This window comes from Apostichopus japonicus, chromosome 3, assembly GCF_037975245.1.
Source record: "Apostichopus japonicus isolate 1M-3 chromosome 3, ASM3797524v1, whole genome shotgun sequence".
NCBI lineage: Eukaryota > Metazoa > Echinodermata > Holothuroidea > Aspidochirotida > Stichopodidae > Apostichopus > Apostichopus japonicus.
The window spans coordinates 4585585-4608516 of NC_092563.1; the positions used below are offsets into that span (position 1 = coordinate 4585585).

Below are 22932 nucleotides of genomic sequence, written 5' to 3' on the forward strand. Positions count from 1 at the left end.
GGCTGTTTCGCAATGCAACCCACTCTCCGTTGAGTTACTTCGTTGTATATTCCCTAATGACTGTTATCGTTTTAACTGCAGACAAAACATAAATATTTAGCAAGCCGTCAAAATATTTATATTTTTATCAATTTAATTAATTTAAAGTTTCAAGTGACTATTTGGTGAAACTCAATTGAATGTCTGACATATCTATGATCGCCTGTTTGAGCCAGGTGGCTAACTAACTTCACAATATATCAGACGGCGACTTCTACAGCAATCACGTAGCCTAAAAAGTACAAGTTCACATGCGATGTTACCCCCAGGAAACTTGTTTCCTGTTAATTAAGGAAGGTCGTTGTGGACAATCGACAGTTATTCGCAATATCATTACAGGTTAGCATATTCATTATATATGTGTACTGTGAGCCTAGTTGGTAGTTGTGTCGTTATCATCCAGGTTGTTCAACAGAAGACACCCGATACTGGAACGGCGATAGCCTAAACGTAACCAATGGCAATAATTCAGTCCTAGCCTTGCAAGACCTAGGCTATGTCAAGGCCCGATACATTACAGCACAATTAACTTTTAGTTACACTATATATAAAGGCCGTGGCTATTCTTACGACGAGTCGTAACAATTATTTATAAACTATTCTTACGACAAAGGCAAATTCAAGTGCAGTAAAGTAAATAAAGCAACTGCGCATGTAGTAGGGGTAACCCTAACCCTAAACATAACCCTAAACCTCAATCCTAACCCTTACCCTAACCCTAACCGCAAATTATTGTTACTCCTCGTCGTAAAAATAGTACTCCTGGTCATGAAAATAGCAACTGCGCATGCGTAGTCGGAAATTATTCTTACAACTAGTCGTAAGAATAGCCACTTTGATATATAAACATTGCCATAAGTTACGAAAGTGTACGTTAAGCCTGAAGTTAGTATGTAAACAGCAAATTCATGGAATAGCTGCTAAGGTATGTTCACACAACAAGTTAAACCAAGAACTGCTTGTGATTGAATTGACATGGCCTTGGCATGGACCTGCCTATAAATAATATAACAACTTAAATTTGAGTGTGAATTGGCCTTTTTCAGCACAAACTTACAGTTTGAACAATGTAACATAGGCCTAGTTAATCCTCATAATTTATTTCATAAGGAAGAGATGTAAGAAGATAATAATACAAGTATCATTAATTCTGAGTCAATATAACCAGGGTTGCCATGCTTGATGCTTCCCTAATGTCTATCGCAGCCATATCAACTTAAAGCATAATTTTGGGCTCTGTTTTTAATCCCACCCATTCCTGCTTCCGGTTTCCCCTCAACGAATGAAGAGAGATTGAACCTCAGTACCTGACCACTTTCTGACATACTGAGGGAGTCACCCCATTGATCAACACTGTAGTGCTGCTATTGTGAACATACTGTAGTTGTTTCAAAACCATTGAAAGAACAAAAGAATCAACAATTTTTAATTCGCAAATTGGAAATACCAATCCATGGAAGACTCCCATTACACCTTACAACAGGGCACCAACAATTTTGAATGGTCGTGTCTATTGGCACGTGCACTTGCCAATAACAACCGTTATTGCTACGTTGACGTACCAATAAGCATCGATATTCGCACGAACATGCTCGTGCTTATGGACAGTGACTTTGCACACGAAGGAGTACCAATAAGGATTGTTATTCGCACGAACGTGTTTGTGGGTATAAGTAGACATGTAGTGATTAGAAAAGCACTGCCAATAAATATTTATATTCGCACGAACGTGTTCGTACTGAGTAGGCGGGGAAGGTAAACCATGGCCCCAACCACAGTACGTGTTGGGTATGCACGGTCGATTTGCCCCGTGGCCCCCCCCCCCCCCTCAAGATTTTGGTGGATGAAAATTTGCTGATTCTCAAAAAATGGTTATCTTTTTCAAAATCAATAGCCAAATCTGTAAAATATGTGAGAAATCAAATAAAGAGGAATCCTTTATTACAAAAATTGAAAAAGTATCCGCAGATATCCACACAGATATGAACATAACCCTGGAAATCCCCATAGTTATCAAATTCCTGTTCCATTGTCATGCACTGCAGTGTTATTGTCCATCGATGTCCTGTTCATCCCTCCCGGCCAGCACATATCAGGACAGTTCATTGGTTACATCAACCACAAGCGCTGATTTGTCAAGTTACATGTGTGCGAATAGTCAATGTTATTCGCACGATTACATTCGTGCGAATAGCCACAACGATTTTGAATAGGTCAAGATAATATGGTGCCTGTGGTTAGAATTTGAACCAGGAATCTAACGATTGTGATGTTGACACTCTAAGCGCTTCACCACTCCTTTTCGCCTTGTAGATGACTTCGCAAGTTGGTTTTCAACATTTTTTGGCCCAAATTCTTTGTTACATTAGTATCAAACTTGTGTAAAATGCAAATTAGAAAAGTTGTCATGAGCTATATATTGTTAGGAAATTTTGGGATCAAATAACATAGAAAAATTGATAAACTGCAACTGAAATAAGCTGTTTCAGACGATCAGCCAAACAAATTTTAAGCAAAGATTGACCAGTAAAAAATTTTGTAGTGTATACGTTACTTGGCTGAATTCAGTCATGTGCACACTTTTTTTTCTTTTACATTTTTGTTTTGTTGTGAAATCCGATAGAATGCTCCTAATCCTTTGCTTTAATTAATGTTGTTTGTCCCTCTGATTTTTCATTCAATAGCACAGCATTTGAGAGATGACAATACAATAGCATCAATGACAATTGCAATCTAATTAAATTTTTATCGATCATTTAGAGTACCTTCTTTTCTTTCTGTTTTCATTAGTTTCTCTGAGAAGTTCATGATGGCATCTTTTGGTTCCATTATTAACGTCGTGGTGATTGGCTGCTTTTGTGCTTATTTCCTTCAAGTCGGTTTTACCATGTATGAGATGTTTAACCCAAAGCAGTGTGATGACAAGAAAAATTGTCTTGGCCCTGCAATATCAGTGGAGGAACAAGTTATGGTATGTATAGCACAAAGTATTTTCAAAATGATTTCAAAAACAATTTATAAGGACTGTTAACATTCTTGCTATGGTCCATGTAGCTAAGTTGTAAAGTTGCGGTCACAGCACTGTCGGAGTGTTGGGTCATATTGCCATCTCAATATCTCTCAGTGTATTGATTGCAGATAATGTTTAATGCTTGTTTATCTGATGAAAGCCCAGATCTCAGAAATGTAGCCAATTGGGAGTGGGCTATGATATGACCATGAAAAATGTTCTTTAAAGCTGTACTGTATACATGCCTTGTACAACATTGTTGCTGATTTGTCTTTGGAATACAATTATTAGTGGCTACTTAATATCTGTTAATACTCTGTAGTTCAAGCTTCATCAAAATGCAAATTGTAAGAGGTTGAAAACATGACGATGTCCTTCACTGTTGAGGAATCAACAAGTTTCATAAGACTTGAATAATAACTCATATCTTTTTAGTAAAACATGCTGCAGTATTTGCAATGCTAATGTGGCTCTCTCTTGTTGATATGGGAAACATTCAGACACAAAAGCAAGACTTCAGTATTGTGCTGTATTGTTGTTTTAAAGGCACAACAGATGTATCAAGTCTAAGAAGAGTTTGTTTGATCATGAAAACAGCCTAGACCTATCACACTTTCACAGTAGAGGTACCTAGCCTAGCCTACTTCACATATATAGACATGTCAGTCTTTTCCATTAACTGCTTAGCTAATGCTGTGCAAATCGGGGCCACTTTAGCAACAAGTACATGACTTATCTCACAGGACCAAGAAATAGCAAAAAACTTGGTCCATTTGTACCATGGAGTATATGGTTATGAATGGGTCACTGGGCTACAGCCATCCACCGTTAGAATACATACCACGGACAGTCTACGGCTATCAACAGTGACTGACGTCTTGTCTCCTTTTACCACGGAATTTATTATTATGAAAACAACCAACTACCCAAGTCTGCTTGTACCCTGCTGGATGATATGGTCACTGACTAATTTAGTCAGATATTTGACATACCGTTGACAATGTGGTCATGAGAGGTGACTTAGTATCATATAGTCAACTGTTACATGTAAATGGTTGCAGAAAAGTCACTGAATATACTGTACAATATTGGAACCACACTACTTATCCAGCAGTTTGAAGCAAGGACTGTTATATTTTGAATTTGCAAGTGGTCATTTCTACTATTGATATTGTTTGTTTTTGATAGGTGAGACTTTATACAGCTGTAAAACCGGGAAAGAGAAAACAAAAGGACTTAGATTTGCTGTTAGAGGATACCATCAGTATACAAGATGGCAAAACATGGTAAGTGGTTAGGATACTAGCCTAACATGATCTAACTTTGTTAACCAAAAATTTGTAATATGATCTAACTATATATGTATAACAATTACCCGTACACCCATCGGTCTAACAATTTTTGTTGTATAATGGAAATGACGAACAAGTCAAGGAAAGTTTGGCTAGAATGGTTACCCATGATGAACAATCCTAACACATGATCCATATAACTGCTCATTATCTTCAACAAATATTATTGGGCTGTTCTCTGAAAGGTTGTAAACTAGCTGTTCTGTGTTGTAATTAAGGAAAATGCCATTAAGAAATTTTTAAGCACTCACTTTTTTTTTTTTAGTAAATGGCAAAAATTGTGGATTTTTATGCCATAGAATTTCATGGGACTTGTGATTAAATAAGAATGCAGAATCCACTTGCAAGATATATCACAGAAGACATATGTATGTATACAAACAAATCCTTTGGTTTGGGTTACTAACTTACAAGTTTCACCTTTTACCTTTTTTTAACTACAAAGGGACTTTAACGTGTCACTGCCGAAAAAGACAATGGAGAATGGAACATTGCATATGACAGTGATGGTAACGAAGGTTGGGGAAAGTCCATGGAGCGGTAAAGGAATGTCCTTAAAGGAGACCTCGGTTACCAAGTACGCACCGCCACGTGAAGAAGAAATAAACCTGCTGAGAATGACTAATGAGGTAGGACAATTAGCAGAGAGGTATATAATTTACCTGAGCAATAATGGTTATCTTGCCATATTTAACTGTATAGAAAACTAACCAGATAAGGACAAAACAAACATATTGTGGTATTAATAGTGAGGTTGGTCCATGACAGTTGGGTATAGAAGTTCAGCTGGGTAGTAATTGTAATCTAACCATGTTTAACCTATATATAGAAAACCATTAAACAAACGGTTTCGCACCCTGGAACTTGTATTTGTGAGGTCACTGGCTCAAATCCTGTTCTAGCCAGTGATGAATCCTGTATGCAACAGCTTGTTTCTTGGAAGTTGAGATATCATGACAATATCTTCCTTCGCTTGAACCAAAATTGCTTTCACTATAAAGATATCTGTTACGAATAAATAAATTCCCAGTGTAGATCCAATGTTGTTACATAACTGTAATTCTGTCCGTCAGAATTGGATGGTTCTACATTTTGCGTTCTTTTTTTTCTTTCAGACCAAAAGTAAAAGGAATGAAAGTACCCCTGAGGCACATTGGAGACCAAAGATTGAATTCAGTTTGATGAGTCATAATTTCGTTTTTGATAAAACACAGATTCCCAGAGAAATCTTTCCACATTTGAGGTGAGTTAATGACTTGGTCTTTCCATGACGTTCTTTCAACTACTACAAAATATTTCTGTATGAGAAACAGAAATCAGGAAATCTGGAAATAAAACAACCAAAAATCAGGGTCACTCTGCCAATTGGGAGTTGATTGCGTCAATAGGGAGCTATTATTGTTGGAATAAATGGCTGCCAAGTTGTTTATGTAAACAGATGTCAGAAATGGCAGATCCAGGTGCTCTTGGAAGAGGAGTCTAGGAAGACAGATATCAGTAGATAAACGTAATCACTACTTTTAGAGCCAGGAGTTACCCAGTAAGAGGTACCATGATATGCCATGCGATTTATTCGGAGTTCTGACTGACATAGCAAAGAAATTAGTAACATAGAGTTCCAGAAAACGAAGAGCTGAAGAATAGAGTTGATTTTAGTACAGAACTTGTATTCCTGAGGGAACTGGTTTCAATTCTGTTATAGATACTTGCCCATCATCTTGGCAAAAATCCTTGGAATATTTTTGTCCTTTTTCAACCCTGGAGTCAATCGTGTACTAATATTGTCTTTCTCATTAATTCATTCGACGGTTTTTCAATTTTCAGGATTAACGATCAGAATCGATATTTACCAATCCTATTTGTGAATGAACTCATCTACAGAGGAAAAGATTTATTGGTGAGTGATCTAGGATATCTGTATGATTTTTTCTTATTTCTTAATTCATCACTTGTTTGGTCTTAACAAAAATTCCATTAATTACTTAATCCAGTTGATCTTTGCTTCATGGCATCTATCTGAAAAATACTCATCTTTTTTTATCTTTTTTCGTGCAGCCAATAAATACTTCGGCCCCAGTGTTACCATTACATATTGAATATAAGCCAATATCAGTCGGTAAACTGAGGTTGTTTACGACTTTAGGAGAGTCCATGAAGATGATGGTGAATCTTGGTAAGTAGACTGCTGTAACTTTGAAAAGATGGTACCTTCAATTGGGTAAGCAATTAAATATGCTAAGGGACTCTCCTTAGAAATTTCTCTGGATATTCCCCATATCTGAAAAGCTGCTTGAATTTAGAAGGTCTCCGAATAAGTTCTGGCCACATCATTTCGTTGATGTGATCAAACTTTGTAAAATATTTTAACCATGATTATCTACATTAAATCAACTTGAACTTTTTTCATCTTTTTTTCATCTCAAAGCTTCCACCTCCCTCCACCCTCAGCAATGAAATGATTATATAGGAATCACCACAGGACTTAATATGTCAGTTGGTAGAGCTTAGGGTTTATTTATCCTGAGGTCAGTGGTTCCATTCCTGTTCTAGCCAAAACAAAATGTATCTTTGCTCCCCTCAAAATTCTGTTTAGGAATAATTAAAAAAAAGGAAATGTAAAAAAAAATTTTTTTTTTACAAAGATCCGAAATTTATATGCTGTCAGGATTTTGTTAATTGTGAATCAAAAAGTGAGTTCTTCTTTAACTTTTCTTTCTGAAACTTTCTCTTTCTTGTTTATGTTCTTCTGCAGGATTCACCGAGAAGGATACCGATGAAGTGCTGTCTATTTTCTTAGATATCAATCTGTATCTCTTAGCTCTGACTATCGTTGTGTCTATGTTCCATGTAAGTTTAGTCATATGTTCACCTAGGTCCATCTTTTATATGCAACCAATTTGATACATTCATTCATTCAGTCAATCAATTAATCAATCCAAAACATTTATAGTTGATTCAAATTGTAGTAATTACTCTTTCATGCCCATGGCTCATTTCAATTTTATTTTTTTCAAGCTGAGTTTTTTCATGTAAGTTATAAAAGTCATATCCCTTCACACCTTTTCCACATCCCCCTTTCTCCTCCTCCCTTCACCTCCTCCACCCCTCCCCCTTTCCCTTCCATCCCCTGCCCTTGATAAATGTCACATGTTATTATGGACAGTGATAATTATTAAGGTTTACTTCTCTCAAGGAAGATGAGTAGAGTGCTTGCATCTATTGCCAAACAAACTCTCTCATTTCTTCAAAATGAATAAAAATTTTCCTGTGGTTTTTTTTCTTTTTCATAAGAAGCCTTCTGAGTCACTTTCAACATTTGATTGTTACTTCATCTTGAAATACTTTCTATTCCTTACAGATGCTCTTCGACTTTCTGGCCTTCAAAAACGACATTCATTATTGGAGAAATCGGAAAAACATGATAGGACTCTCAACCAGAACAGGTATAACCGACATTGGTACTCTGCCCGTGTGTTTGTAAATAATTTTAAGTTTTACTCAACTTCCGACAGTGCACATAGTGAACATTTTATACTACAACAGTGAGGGGCCGAGGGGGGGGGGACATGAAGGCCCTTGGATCCCTCTCATGAAATGTTCTTGGCATGTACAGCTGACTTGGATAAATGATATATATTCCTTACCAGAGACATCTTGGCTTTCATGTTCATTAATAGAATAACAAAGAGCAAAACTTATTGGAGTGCTTTCATCTCCTCTTCACTGTGTACTACAGCACAACTTTACCTAAAATCTCCAACAATTTAAATGTAATCTAAATACACAATACTTGTATCTGCCATCTACAAGCCTTGTAAATTGTATTTTATTAGCATTGTACCTGCCCCTGCAGCCTAAACCCATGTTAATTAATAAACAGAAATAATTTGACTACGTTTTGGCGATATTTATGTTCCTTCTATTCCAGTATTATGGAGGGCAGTGAGTCAGATGATTATTTTCCTTTACCTCTGGGATGAAAAGGCGAGCCTTCTCGTTTTGGTACCATGTGGAATCGGAACGATAATAGAGGTATGTTTAACATTTTTGTTACTTTTAACCATAAATTGATGAAATTTTACTTAATATAATCTGAGCAATCAAGGATGACAATCAATGTCAATAACAACAACAACAAACATTTTGGTATCCTGAGAATTTCTGCAGCTAAATGATACTTCTTTCTCCCCCTGGCTTACATGCAGAATAGATGTTATTTCAAATCAATTCTTTGAAATTAAACATACTGTAGCATATGGAGTTTTAAATAACATAGGTCAGATGTATACAGTATTAGAGGGAAACTTCAACTTGTTGTTGTCTTAAAAATGATCACCTGAATACATATATTTACATAAATTAACAAAAATTAACATAAATTAACAAAACGACATAAATTTAATAATCGCAGCTTGAGTTTAACAGTTTTATTCGTTTGGCCCTCAGAAGAAAAGTTGAACTCTTACTCTTAATACTAACATGGTTTGATTCTTTATTTATCCCATAATATTTTCATCGTTGTATAATAACTCATTTTCAGATGTGGAAGGTGAAGAGGGCATTTAAGACTGAGATTTCTTTCACGGGATGGAGGCCTGTCATTTCGTTCGGTTCTAAACTGGACTCTGAGAAGGCGACGGATGAGTTTGATTCTCAAGCTATGAGATATTTATCGTACATCCTGTATCCGTTGTGTATAGCCGGAGCCGTCTATTCTCTACTCTATGTTTCATATAAAAGGTATTGATCTCTCTGTTGTTTATTACTGTATGTAGGTGCCTCTGCTGTCATAAACCAATCAATGAAACTTCCTACTCACGTGGCAACAATATATTTTTGCCTTTTCAGATTGGATGATATTTTACGATATGTAAATCATTTGCCACAAAGAAAAACATAATTCTACAAAAAGTTGCATATTTTATGGAATTATATTACAGAGAACATTCACAGCTAAACATTTATTCCAAATATGTATTCAAAGTTCACGGATAAATCAATATAAATGTCATATTCTTTTAGAGCTTGTGAACAATATTTGCTATGATGATATCACAGACCATCTACTTGAACCCATTACCAGGAGTAAGAGAGACATGGGGGCCAGAAGGTGTCAAATTGAACATAAAGTGACAAGGTTATGAAATCGACTATCAGGCGAAAAAATTCCAGTCATCTAAGGCCTATAGTAGTGTAATGACATGATAATTGTACCTATTGGTGTAGTTAAATATTCACACAGGTAACATAAAAAATAGTGATTATTATTACAAGTGGCTTTAAGAACAACCAAAATGAATAACAAGTTTATATGTGTTAGTCCCATGGATGTTAATTGTGCAGGCTGTTTGTCCACATAAGGTGAATCAATTTGTATTTCTTTATTATTTTTTTAAAATATATCTTAGCAGTAGAAGAAGCAGTGAAGATGGAAGTTGGAACCAGTCCAATGAGTTTCTTCCTACATTTGCTTTATGATACCCAACTTTTACTATACATTTAAAAAAAAAATGTTTTCTTTATTTTATTTTTCAAGCTGGTACTCCTGGATAATCCATTGTCTCGTTAATGGGGTCTATGCATTTGGCTTTCTTCTAATGATGCCACAGTTATTTGTAAATTACAAGGTCAGTTTGATTCTTTCTGTGTCGTTTAATCGTAGTTCTGTTATAATGAAGTGATTGCCTTTGTTCTAAGTTTGCTAAAATTGAAAAGATTTTTGTTTTTAATATTGGAAGATTCTGCAGTTTATGAAGAATTTTGTGACATGAAATATTTTGTTTGGTTGTCCCTCGGACCACCAGGTCTGACTTTTCGATTGTCCAACTTAGCTGATTTGCTTTTAATACAAACACAACAGCGTGTATTATTGAGTACAGTACATCAGGGAACACCTTGGTGTCCATATCCTGGGTAGCAGCCCTGAGGGTTTGTGAATTTCAGATAAAATATTCCCTACAGTAAGTATTGTCCACTACAATCAAATTGTTTTCAAGTTTACTTTCCATAGCAATCAACCATATCTGTCTTATTTACAGCTTAAATCAGTTGCCCATCTACCATGGAGAGCCTTCACATACAAGGTGAGAGAATTAACAATATTTTACTTGATTGACGACATGAGATTGACAAGAATACCCTCCTCTGTAGATGTAGGATGATCTAAACTTTGCAACCCTTAACTTTATTCTTTAATTTACTTGGACAATGTCATGTCTAGACCAAAAATTCTGCAATAGGTTTCCTTTCATAGGTATAATGAATAAAGAAACAGATTGCACATATCTGTCAGCCAACCGTATCTGTTACTTTATGATAATTTCTCATCGCTGTTGTTCAATATTCATATTTATTTATATTTTCCCTTCTTTCTTTAGGCATTCAATACCTTCATTGATGACATGTTTGCTTTTATAATCACCATGCCAACATCTCATCGACTAGCTTGTTTCCGAGATGACTTTGTATTTCTCATATTTCTTTACCAAAAGTGGTGAGTTTTTGTCTTCTTTTATTATTTATAGGAAATAGTGAAATGACCTTTGGCTAAAATGTCTTAGATAACTACCTATCTGGTCAAAAAACAAACATTCCAATATGTGCATTACATGTTATTTATTGTAATATTTAAATTGTCTATGTTGCTGATGAAATGTTCCAGGTTAAATGGAATCGTTAATTCCTTCTTCATTATCCTTAAAAAAAAAAATTAAAAAAAAATCTAGGATGTTTGTCCTAGTTTTATAATTTATGATCTTATTTTTGAGTATTTTGGAATTTTGATGGCAGTGCCTACCAAATGCAACATTAAAACTGGCTAAAAGCAATCACATTACTTTGAATTTCCAACTTTAAATCTACAAATGTTATTTCTTGTCGTTGCTTTTGAGTGTTATGATTGTACATAAATTTCGATTTGGTGTTTTACTTTTTCGGTTAAATACGACTTTTATTGTCCTGTTTATTGTCCTGTCTCATATTCCTACAGGCTTTATCCAGTGGATAAAACCAGAGTTAACGAATACGGAGTCTCTTATGATGATGATGATGATGATGATGAGAAAGAGGATAAAGAGCACAGAGATTAAACTGCAAGATATGCAAGATAAGAGATCATTGTACCACTGACTTGCTTTTACTACAACTTCTTCATGTAAAAGAGAGAAAGCGATAGAGGGAGCTGTTCCCTTAGCGTATATACCGGACCCGCAACAGTGACTTTGAAAATAAGAGGGATGGGTGCTTATCGACAGTTTGTGATGATTTGGTATCAGGCTTTGTAGTTCCTCTTGGGATCTTAGGGAGGGTGAAGTGATAACATTTTTACATCACACAGCACATCATTTTTGTCAATCATAAACCTTAATTCTAAAAGTAAAATATGCATGAATCATGTTTCAATGGACATTCATCCAAAATGCTTTCATCTTTGCTCGATTTTACTGGTCAGGATGACACAGTGACATCAATATTCTTAAATCTACTACTAAAGACCAACCGCTTTTGTACTGCATTGGGGTGGGGGGGGGGTGGTTGAGATGTTTAGTCATCTAAGTGGGTATTAGGGGAGGGCATTCCCATCCCCCTTTGAACAATTTTGATAAAATGGAAGGTTCTTATAAATGCTAACTGGTGCTATATTTTGCACTTTTTAGAAACAATGTTGAAAATATTTTAGCGGTTAGATACCCAGATGTGTTTATATGTATAGGTACTGTACACTAGGAATTTTCGTACTGTTTGCCAGTGAAATATAAAAGTTGCCCCCCCCCACTTCCCAGACATGATTGCTCCCCTGTTAAAGACTAATTTGAGGAGGTATGAATCAGTTTAGATTGCGTAGCTCATAAGGTAAAGTACAGTTATAATAAGTTACAATATGTTTGTGTGCAATATTTTTGTTTGGTTCAATAATTTGTATTAATTTCATGAATTTTAATTAAACTATAAGTAGACCGAGGTAGTATCGTGCAGACTAAAGAATTTTTGTTTGAGAACTGAAATGAGTAGCATTCTGGGGAAAAAAAGCTTGTGTGAGAAAACAGACCTCTATCTGGTACGTTTGTCTGTTTCATGAAGTAGAAGATGAGGGCAGTATCTACTGCTTATTTTCCTGAGAGGGAGAAATATTTTGAGGAGAGGGGGTGGGGGTGGTGAGGTCAGATGAGGGACTTGCTGTTTATTGGACAGGATAGTAAGGATGTATTTACAAGGCTGTCTACATTCACCAGGTTGCTTTAAAAGGAATTAATTTAATGCTTTCACATCAGCACCATTTAAAGAAAGTTCTCATTCAACCCACTGAACAACTGAATGTTGTAATTTTTAATATTTTGTATCCAAACTTTTTGTATGGTATTGTATTGTACCATCAACCGGGTCATACAGGTAATCTGATTCAAGTTTGAAACCACCATTGATTCTATTCAACTGTACGTTGCAAAGCTAAATGAATTTAACATCCAGAATAGAATATTGGATATGAACATAGTTTTGTAATACTCAGCCTGTTGTTTCTTTTTTTATTTTTATTTCTTTTATTCTATCTGATGTAATTATTAGCTGCTAATGCAAAATATGAAGACAAGTAACAGGAGTACACAGTACAGTTAAAACAAAACAAGAAAATTATGATTTTTTTTAGATTTATTTCATAACTTCAAAGAAAACAAACTGTTCGGATCTCCATGCCCAGCAATAAAGACACACATCATCCTCCTATCACTGAGGATGTCACATAAGGTCTTCAAACTCTAGCTATTTTTGAGTTTCCAAAAGATTCATTTCATATTAATAGATGCAATGAAGTGCACAAACTGTGTGAATGATTTCTTTCTTGGCTCAAAATGTAACAGTTTTGGATGATAATAATTTTTAAAGAGTTATGAACAGTTCAGTCTGAGTTATATACGCAAAGTAGGGAAGGTTAGAAACATCTGATGTGTAGCACCAAGTTTTAAGTTTCGGAAAAATTTCAGCATGCTTTGTCAAGATATTTAAAGCATAAATATGTGACGTTAATTCGACAGATTAACCGATTGTACGTTCAATCCCATCTCTTGATCAGGAACAGTTTCAACACAAAACTAACCAGCTGCTTTATAATGGCATTTCAGTTCTGACATTGATTGATAATGATTCCACCACACATCAGACTTATTTCTTACTAGCTGTTATTATTGGAATCTCTGGTGCAGCAACTCTGTCATAGAGAATATGTCATGATTATCAGCGAATCATAAAAAAAACGATTGGAGACGTTTGACCAGCTGTATGAACACACACATTCACTGTGGCATATTCCACAACCACTTTCTTCTTATCATACGCACCCCAGCCTGTCCTGCTACCTCGACCAAATCTATTCCACTAGCTCCACCCACTGCCTCGGCCATATCTATCCCACTACTTCAACCGTATCCATGAACCTCTCTCATTGTCTCACATCTGGCATATATCACTAACTCAACCTTCTATACAACTGTTCTTAAAACTTTACATTCACTGTAGCAGTTTCATTACCTCACGTGCATCCAATACTACACACACAAAACAACGCTAAGCATACTGCTGGCTTCTGGACGTAACTATCCAATAAATTAACATAGTAACAAAATGAAGTTTGTCAGTATGCATGACGTTATCATAAGTACAAATGATCCTAACAAATAGAAAAATCTAACTCGCAAACTTCAATTCGTAGCTAATTGCAGCAATCTCAATGTACATGTATAAAAAGGAGTCCCAAGATGAAATACACTGTGAGAGGTGCTGGCTGTATTGATACATCCTTCCTATTTTGCTTCGTCCCAATCAAAACCCTTTCTATCTATATTATTCTGCTCTCATACCTACAGTACGTAGGTGTGGAACTATGGGCATAGAGAATCTTAAATACACAGCAACGAAAAATTACTTCAGAAATTGAAAAGGGAGGTTTACACTCCCCAAGTCTATGATGCGGATTGATGCCCTTACTCCTTTTAGACAAAACTTCTGTTCCAAGCCCCAGGAGTTCAAGGTGATGCCCATCATTTGTTCCAGCGATGCAGTCATTCTGTTTGCGGGAGAGGCAAACATTCAGTAGTCATCCTCATCGTCTGAATCGAGTACTCTTCTTCTCTCGTACTGCAGAAAGATGAAGATGAAAACTTGATATGTCAATATTTCTGACAGAGGAGAGCAGGAGTAGTATAATCATTTTCCTAGAGTTGCTGCCAGCATTCTACCAACCTGTTCAATCTCAATAAACTTAAGACACATCTAGCTTTTGTTAAGACTCTACAGAAAGGTGGGGCTGCTTGCCCATAAATGCTTCTATCTCTCTAATAAGAAATTAATATAAAATGATTCCCCAGTAAAGAGTACACAGTTGCACATCATGGTGTGGAGAGGTCACTTAGAGCCACCCAAACCTTTCATGGCTTTTCATTTTACTTTTTCATTCGGCTAATTCAATTAGTTTGATCAATTGGTTTGATCAAGGTTTGGTTAAAGGCATCGCCCCAAACCGCGTGCCGCGCTCTGAAAAAGTAAACTTTCTGTTGCTTGCAAGTGAAGTTTTCTTGTTGTCGCTACAAAATGCAGACAGTAATGAAACATGATACCTTGTTATCTTTTATCTAGACCTGATATGTCCATCATTGCTATGTACACTGTGTTGTGGGCATTGACTGTAGCTGTATGTATTGACTGTACACTAGTGTCTAATTACCGACGGTAACAAGCTGTGTGTGTATTTTCTGGGATCGATGGTGGTGTCTAACACTTCTGTTACACCTCATTCGAAACTAGGTCAGATTACCGGCATGAGACGTTTCTTTGTGCGTGAGTCTTCACACCCTCTAAAGGCATTGCTCCGACGTGTTTAGCGGTCTGCAGGCTGTATGTTTAGGGTTTTGAAGACCTTGCCCACTGCAGTGTTATTACTTTCTCACTTATCAGTGTAATCAAACTACACATTGATGTCCACCTCATTGACTCTATACTTTTCTCCATGTAATGATCAATACTCTACCTTAAGTTTGGTGGTTTTCTTGGTTTGTTGAGAGACACTCTCTAACATACTCTTCAGCTGATCCTCACCAATCTATTTAGAAAGTGATAAAGAGAGTACCAATGGTTAAACAGGGGATATTGCAAATATTCATGGCCAAGATATGAATGTTTTCCCTTCATTTTTTTATATTTTTTATGACACTTTGTGAATGCATCTGGCAACAACAGAGTAAATGATATCATCCTGGCAACTGAGTCAAAACTTGTGTTTTATGTTTTATCCAAAAAATATTTTCAATTTTTTCTTCATAATATTTAAATCCTCTATCCACAGAGGGAAATGATATTTCCACAAATAGAACTATTAAGGAAATTCAACAAAAGGAGTAAATAGCCAACTGCAAACATTCTTTCTGGACCTAGGATAATTTGACTGTTTTTTTATAAAATGTAAAAAGGAATGCAAAAACGTTTTCCAATCGAATCATTCAATACATACCATACCATTTAAGTGCTTATATAATTTTTATCTACAGTGTAATTACCCTGCCAGGTAGTTGTCCTGTGGTCGCCATATTGCACAACATACTCTCCACCATCTTTGCCTTTTCAGGTTTCACCAGGGCTATACTGTTCACTATATAGAATAAAAACATTTACAATTAAGCAGATGTTCTTCTTTGTCAACTGTCTTGTGTATGTACTATGGAAAGTTAATTACCACGGATCAGAGTATCTACAATGAAATCAAATCAATGTCAATTTCTCAAAGAGTAATATCACAAAATTTGTTGATTCCAAAGGACTTCCATGGGGAAAAATTTCTTTTTCATTTACACAGCAAAAAGTACAAAGATTTGAGTAACATGGCAAAGTTCTTGGCATATTAAAAGTAAACTCAACAGTGAGGTCTTCTAGAATGGCATAACAAACATAAAGCTATAAAAATTGGAATCTAAAGTGACAGCCATGTTAATTTCAACAGGACTGTTGTCAAAGGAGTTGCCAGTCAACTAAATTTCTTATTAAATCGCACCTTTCTCTGGGTTTGTCCCAAGGATTGAGTCAAACCTCGCATAACTTGTGCTGGTTTTTGGCCTAACTTTAAAAGAAAATTCACCTTGTCTACATAACAAGCAATCTATCATCAAATCAAAACCAGTTTAGCACTGTAACAGAAATTACTTAACAGCAACCGACCAAAGTAGGGAATCAATTTATGGCCTCTACTTACGTCTTGCTCTGGCTGACTGGTCTAACACCTGAGCTAATATTGAATTCATCATTTCTTCTCTCCTGGCATTTAAGAGAAAAGAAAATGTTAGCAGCTGTCATTAGTATCAGCTGAAAGCTGACAATGTCAGAAAAAGTAGCCACCAATTTGTTTCATACATTGCTTTATTACACAGCAGACAGAGAATTGGTACTCATTACATTACCATCATTTGATGCCTCCAGCAGCAACTATACACTGAGTTATTCTGCACTGTTAGGCTGTTTGAGAGTTTTACAAGTTATTCCTTCCTTAGCTACAGTATTCCTTTTAGCAATTTTATCCTTGCAACTTTATAAGAAGCTTTGAAAACACCTTGTTCAATTTGAAAAGTGTAGAATATAAATAGTGCCATAAATATGGAGACATAATTCAAATAAATAAATAATTCTACACATGGAACAATAATAAACAAGATGTATGTTATCTTAGTACTTGTATATATATATGGTACCTTTGTGCCTCTTGTTGCTGTTTCTGCTGTTTATCCATTCCTCCACCCATCTGAAAAATGAATGGAAAATATTACACTGGTCAGTGAAATTTCTAACATTGTAAACTCAGTAGCAAATAATGCAAACTTGTCTTTTTAGTATGTGGAAAAGATTTAGGGGTGTGCTGAATAGGTTGTAGTTATGGTGTGCAATATTTTGTTGTTGTTAAACATTCCTTTTTTGGGGTAAATGTACATGAAGGAGGGTCAAGTTAAGTGTTTGCAGATTGTCTGTCAAGTTTCGACTCACAAGTGCATCAAAAATGTAAACTGTGCCTCAGTGCCCTAACCATGTCAAAACATGGTGACTTGTGTGCAATGACTTAATGTTAATGGTGGCAGCAGTGATAGCAACAAGCTGGGGATCACATACTGTCATATAGAAACTCTCTGAGTCTGAAACAAACCAATATGTGTCCCCTTTTTTCAATATCATCAGCACTTCTGTGCTTACTGTTTAGTACTAATATAAGTAACAGTAATACAGTGCTTAATTTAAGCCTAGCCAAGTGCATGCCTTGTTAACTGTAGACAATACTACTATTAATAGGCCTATACTACTGCTACTTGCTAGGCTGTAGTATAATACACAGTTTAAACTAAATTTTTATATGTAGCCTATATAGGTTTTACTTCACTAACCTCCTGCTGGAGTTCGGCCATCCGCTTTGCCCTTATAGCTTCCAGATCGTCGTCCATTTTGGATAAACTTGAAGTAAAACTGTATATAGAAACTCAATGAATAGATGAGCGCCAAATGTTACAAACTTTACCAGTTAGATTGTGTAGCCAAGTCCAACCCAGTACGTTAAAACCATAGAAATTGATAAGATTCATTTGTTGGTTCTAGCAAGTTACTTTAGAAAATCTTACCAATACAATTATAACTACCGTTTTTTTTTCAATTCTTCCGTCTAGCGCATGCACCACGCTGTTAGTGTTACCGTAAAATTAACTGGAGAAAGTAGAGAAGCAGGCTAACTCTAAGCCAATATCATTAAATTCCAGTGGTCTACACGATATTTTTCTCAAGAAGGTATTCAACCTTTAATATGTTTCACATTATCGCAACTGTCATCTGTAGTGCATTCCTTGCAAACGCGCTTAGGTCTAGGTTACATTGTCATTAGGTACAGTAAAGGACGGAATTTTCTCGCATATCTGCTACCTGTTAGTTTGTGTACCACTTATTGACTTAAAAAGTGAAAACTCAACACAGAAAGGGAAGATAACACTAGATGTATAGAAGCAATGCAGTTCAGTCGTGAAAATACCGTGTATACAATTCTATCAGATCATAAGCCTTGAATAAATGTTACAGTAGTTTTTTACCACAGCATCAACTGGCAGTGGTCCCTAATTTGTTGTGAAGAGTGCTCTTTTCTTTCTTTTGACATATTACAGTAAAGCCCACAATCCAATCATTGGAAAAAGAGGTACCCAGACATCATTATGCAAATCTCTCTGTTTTAGTCCAAACATTTTTCTTTGTTTAATCTATAGTGAGAAGAGAAGCGGCTGTCATCATGGCCACTGCACAATTGAGTGAGGGAGAAAAAACTTTTATAATTCATGGCATCATGGTAAGTTTGTATGGTTTGTATTGGTCCACAGGTTTGTAGCCTAAATGAACCACAGAAAGGTAACTGGGCATTTAAAACAAAAATCTTTGCTGTTTTGTGTAACTGTTAATGCTTTTATTCTTACAATGATGAACTAAAACAGCAATTCAAGTGCTTAGTGCTTTAAAGTGAATGAAAAGTTGATGTCAGCCAACAAAGGACAAAAAAAAAATAATGATTCTGCTCAATTGTCTTAGTACCATTTAAAGTAATATTTATAATTAATGATAACATCCAATAATGATGCTGACTATTTTTTTGAATTTCAGGAAGATGTTAGGACGGATGGTAGATCTTGTGAAGAATATAGGCAGGTTGAGGTCGAATGTGGAGTTGTCTCAAATACCAGTGGGTCCTCTCGCCTGCGTCTCTTAAATACAGAAGTCATCGTAGGAGTAAAAGCCGAAATGGGAGATCCTTCACCCAGCCATCCGAATGAAGGACGACTAGAATTTATGGTGGATTTTTCAGCAAATGCATCGCCAGAATTTGAAGGAAGAGGAGGGGATGATTTATCCGTTGAGATGTCCACAAGATTTGCTGAAGTCTTTCGGACTCAGTCAGTTTTAGACTTGGTGTCATTGGGTATTATTGACGGGCAATGTTGTTGGATCCTATATGTAGATATCGTTGTATTGGAATGTGGAGGTAACCTTCTGGATGCAATGTCTTTGGCAGTAAAAGCTGCTTTAGCAAATACCAGGTGAGTTCCTCTACAACCACTGTCAGCAAACTAAGGGTAGAGACTCAATGTTTGGATCACAAAGGATTTTTCAACTAGTTTTTTATGCACTTATCTTACTTCAAATTTTCTTTATATACTACTGAACCTGGTGGCCCTGTGTGCTTAGGATTGCATTTTCGCTTCTTCAAGCCAAGATCAATGAACTTGTAGCAAGGAAGCAGAGCCAACCATCACAGTAGTAACCATATTCCTGTGGCATTGAAATGACAAATTTGTTAATTGGGGGAAGGGGAGGGAGAGAGGCAGAGAGTAGAGAGGGTTACAGCCATATACCAAAAGTGTTGGTCTAAAAAGATTGCAGACCGACTGTGCTGCAGCTCTTTAGGAAAGCATTTGCCATTATTCATCAGCAAGGTATCACCTATGTGAAGCACCCTAGATTCTAAATGGAGACCAACAATTGCTTGCATGATTTCAAGTCATGAAAGTGTTTCATGAATCTTTGAAATGATAAAGTCAGCTATTTCGCTGTGTTCTTTTTTCAAACAGAATCCCTAAGGTCACCGTTTTAAAGGACTCAGAGGGCGGTGAAGACATTGAAGTATCCGATGATCCAGATGGTTACAGCACATTGAATATTGACATGGTACCATTGTTTGTGACATTAAGTAAGGTAAGATCCTTCCTTCAATAAGGTTCCTCTACATTTTATATGGATATGAATAGCTTGGTTACACTGAGGTCCTGTAATACTGATTTCACATCTTATTTATTTATTAGATAAAAATATGAATAATTCAGTTACTGTACACTGAGGTCTTGTAATACTGATTTCACATCTTGTTTATTCATTAGATAAAGATATGAATAATTCAGTTAATGTACACTGAGGTTCCGTCATACTGATTTCACATCTTGTTTTCTTCATAAGATAAAGATATGAATAATTCAGTAACTTACTGTACACTGAGGTCCTGTAATACTGACTTCACATCATGTTTATTCATTAGATAAAGATATGAATAATTCAGTTACTGTACTCCGAGGTTCTGTAAATACTGATTTCACAACATGTTTATTAATTAGATTGGTCAAAGGCATGTGGTCGATGCAACGCTAGAGGAGGAATGCTGTTGCAGTGCGTCTCTGGTAACAAGTGTCGACAGTTCTGGAAAGTTCACCGGAGTTGTCAAAAAAGGGACAAGTAGCCTGTCGAACGAGAGCCTCCATGAGATGCTACAGGCAAGTTTTCAAGATAATTACCTTCCCTAGGTTTTTTCATTCTTTATCCTTTGTGTAATAATTCTGTCAGCTTGATTCCAATCTTTCCATATATTATCAGTCACTTGAAAAGGGTTTGCATTTTCAACGAAAGAAGATAGGTGGACAATTTCATGAAGTGTATTTAGTGCCAGACTTTCAAATTCAGTTAAGAAAATTATAAATGTATGCTGCTAATTGAACAGCATAACTTTTCCTTTTGTACTTTTGTGTATAGAGAAGAGTAATAAATTAAGACTTTCTCCATGGTGATATGCCCAAGTTTGGTATTTTTAAGTCTGTACAAGAACCCGAAGGGAGTGTCAATCTACATGAAACTAAACTTTATACCTTGACTGCCGTACTGTAAGCAGCTCATGTTTTTTAGTTTGCATGTTTTACTTGATATCATTTGTCATTTGTCCTGATTATCATACAATTCCAACCAATTGGCTCCCACTCTTATCGCAGAAAAGCTTCATCTGTGTAAATATTAAACTTACATCTGGCTTCTAAATCATTCTCTCCAATTTTCCTTCCTAGGAATATTACAGTATTTAAAATCCTTGTCAATGATCTCTCGTTTGTTCCTTTGTAGGCAGCTAAAAAGGTAGGCATACAGTTACATCATAGCCTGAATGAGGTTCTGAAGGAAGTTGGGTCAAATACCTCTGGAAGAGGGTTCTTGGTCGGTTGACCATCTCTTCTTGACCCTACCCGTGTAACAGGTCAGGTCAAGGTCAAGGTGGCCCTGATGATGAATCCAGCCGTGGTCGATGAAAACTGGTGGATCTGATAGTCATAGGTGCTTAATGTTGTGGTCATCACAGCGTCAGTGCCGATCATCATTGTAGATCCTGGTGTCCATGCCGAGATTCAGCTGTAGTTCCTAATTGCCATGCACATACGTTGTTGAGAAGGTTTGAAGAGAAGTCAAGAGTTTTAGCCCATGATAACCTAAAGAGAACTGTAGTAGCAGTGGTTTTCCTTCTGTTCATGATCATTTAAAGTCTCATACCTCTGCACAGAAGAAGCTCTGAAGGAACATTTTTTGCATAAGGGAACATCTTTTAAATCAAATTAATATTCATTAATTTAATGTTTATGGTTAATCTGTTTGCTTAAATATCCTTGTGATAGCTGAATGTATGAAACAGTGGAACTAGCATGAAACCACTAAAACTCTACTATCAACAAACTTAAATTACACACATTTTGTGAAATTTCTCTTTCATTTGGAACTATTTCACCATATTACATTTACATAAACTGGAATGGTAGTAATTTATATAAATAAAGGAAGGGCTGATTTTTTTCAAGTTTTGTCGAGAGGTATCTTAAGAGAACTTATGACTTATATCTATGATTGATATTACATAGCTGGATCACAGTGGTGAGAAGTTTCTGCCAGATGCACTCACTAGCCCACTAAGTGGATCACAGTAATTAATTGTGTCAAATATTAATGAATATTAATTTTAAAGAACATCCATCAAGCAAATGTTTTTGTATTTCTTTGCTCTTTAAATCTGCTTTGTTAACATCATTTCATCGTTTCAAAATAACAATCATGAATTTGTCATAAACTTTCACTGGGTTCCAACTACATCAGGTTAAAATATTATCTTTGTGGTCATCACAGCTGTTGTATGTTCTGATGTCCTGGACATATGTCCAGCATATGCTGCCAACAAGATATACCATTACAGAATGTTATAGACTACATTGTATTTTTGGAATGTCATTTTTATCTATTTAAAGTCCAGTATGCTACTTGCTATATTATGTGATGGAATTACATCCCTGAGTTTTTACAAGTTGGCAGGTATCTCATAGTACTGAAGATTCATTTTATACTACTTCAGATGTGGCTAACCAATTTCATGAACTTGTCAAACTTATCAAAAGTTTCACCAATATTGGATTGTTTGGTTGTAAGATTAACTGTATTGTTTTGTATTTTGTTCTTTAAAAGGTCTTGTCTTGTCCTGGTGATTAATGTGGTTAAGAAGTTTAAGGGAAACATGAAGGTGCAAAATGTCATTTGTTCAATACTCAGTAATTCAAAGTTGTTTAAGCAAAACTGTCCTTTACCACAAATAAAAGTAAATGGTAGAAACAAATTGAATCCTTGTGTTTTCTTTCTTTCTTTTTGTTGGTGTATTTTTAATCATTTAATGAAAACGAAATGAAAATGAAG

General features: G+C 35.9%; 3 protein-coding genes across 4 annotated transcripts; 2 read left to right on the forward strand and 1 right to left on the reverse strand.

Moving 5' to 3' along the window:
* Positions 1-218: 218 nt before the first annotated feature.
* Positions 219-13637, forward strand: LOC139960958 (lipid scramblase CLPTM1L-like). 2 transcript variants are annotated; one of them, XM_071959687.1, is made up of 15 exons: positions 219-378; positions 2830-3010; positions 4238-4335; positions 4847-5030; positions 5517-5644; positions 6226-6298; positions 6457-6574; positions 7154-7248; positions 7760-7844; positions 8330-8433; positions 8942-9141; positions 9938-10028; positions 10440-10484; positions 10779-10894; positions 11390-13637. In XM_071959687.1, the coding sequence occupies exons 2-15, from the start codon at positions 2846-2848 to the stop codon at positions 11487-11489; spliced, it is 1602 nt and encodes a 533-aa protein (XP_071815788.1). In that variant the 5' UTR covers positions 219-378; positions 2830-2845; the 3' UTR covers positions 11490-13637. The 2 variants fall into 2 exon arrangements, with proteins under 2 accessions (XP_071815788.1, XP_071815797.1); XM_071959696.1 differs by having other exon boundaries at positions 228-489.
* On the reverse strand, positions 12531-18017 carry LOC139960974 (programmed cell death protein 5-like). Its single transcript, XM_071959722.1, has 6 exons — positions 17808-18017; positions 17127-17176; positions 16634-16695; positions 15945-16036; positions 15419-15490; positions 12531-14529 (listed from the first exon to the last, which is right to left on the reverse strand). The coding sequence occupies exons 1-6, from the start codon at positions 17862-17864 to the stop codon at positions 14482-14484; spliced, it is 381 nt and encodes a 126-aa protein (XP_071815823.1). The 5' UTR covers positions 17865-18017; the 3' UTR covers positions 12531-14481.
* A 35-nt stretch (positions 18018-18052) lies between these two features.
* LOC139960968 (exosome complex exonuclease RRP42-like) lies at positions 18053-22855 on the forward strand. Its single transcript, XM_071959709.1, has 6 exons — positions 18053-18201; positions 18669-18748; positions 19057-19490; positions 20022-20145; positions 20559-20718; positions 21335-22855. Exons 2-6 carry the CDS (start codon positions 18692-18694, stop codon positions 21427-21429), a joined length of 870 nt encoding a protein of 289 aa, XP_071815810.1. The 5' UTR covers positions 18053-18201; positions 18669-18691; the 3' UTR covers positions 21430-22855.
* Positions 22856-22932: the final 77 nt, after the last annotated feature.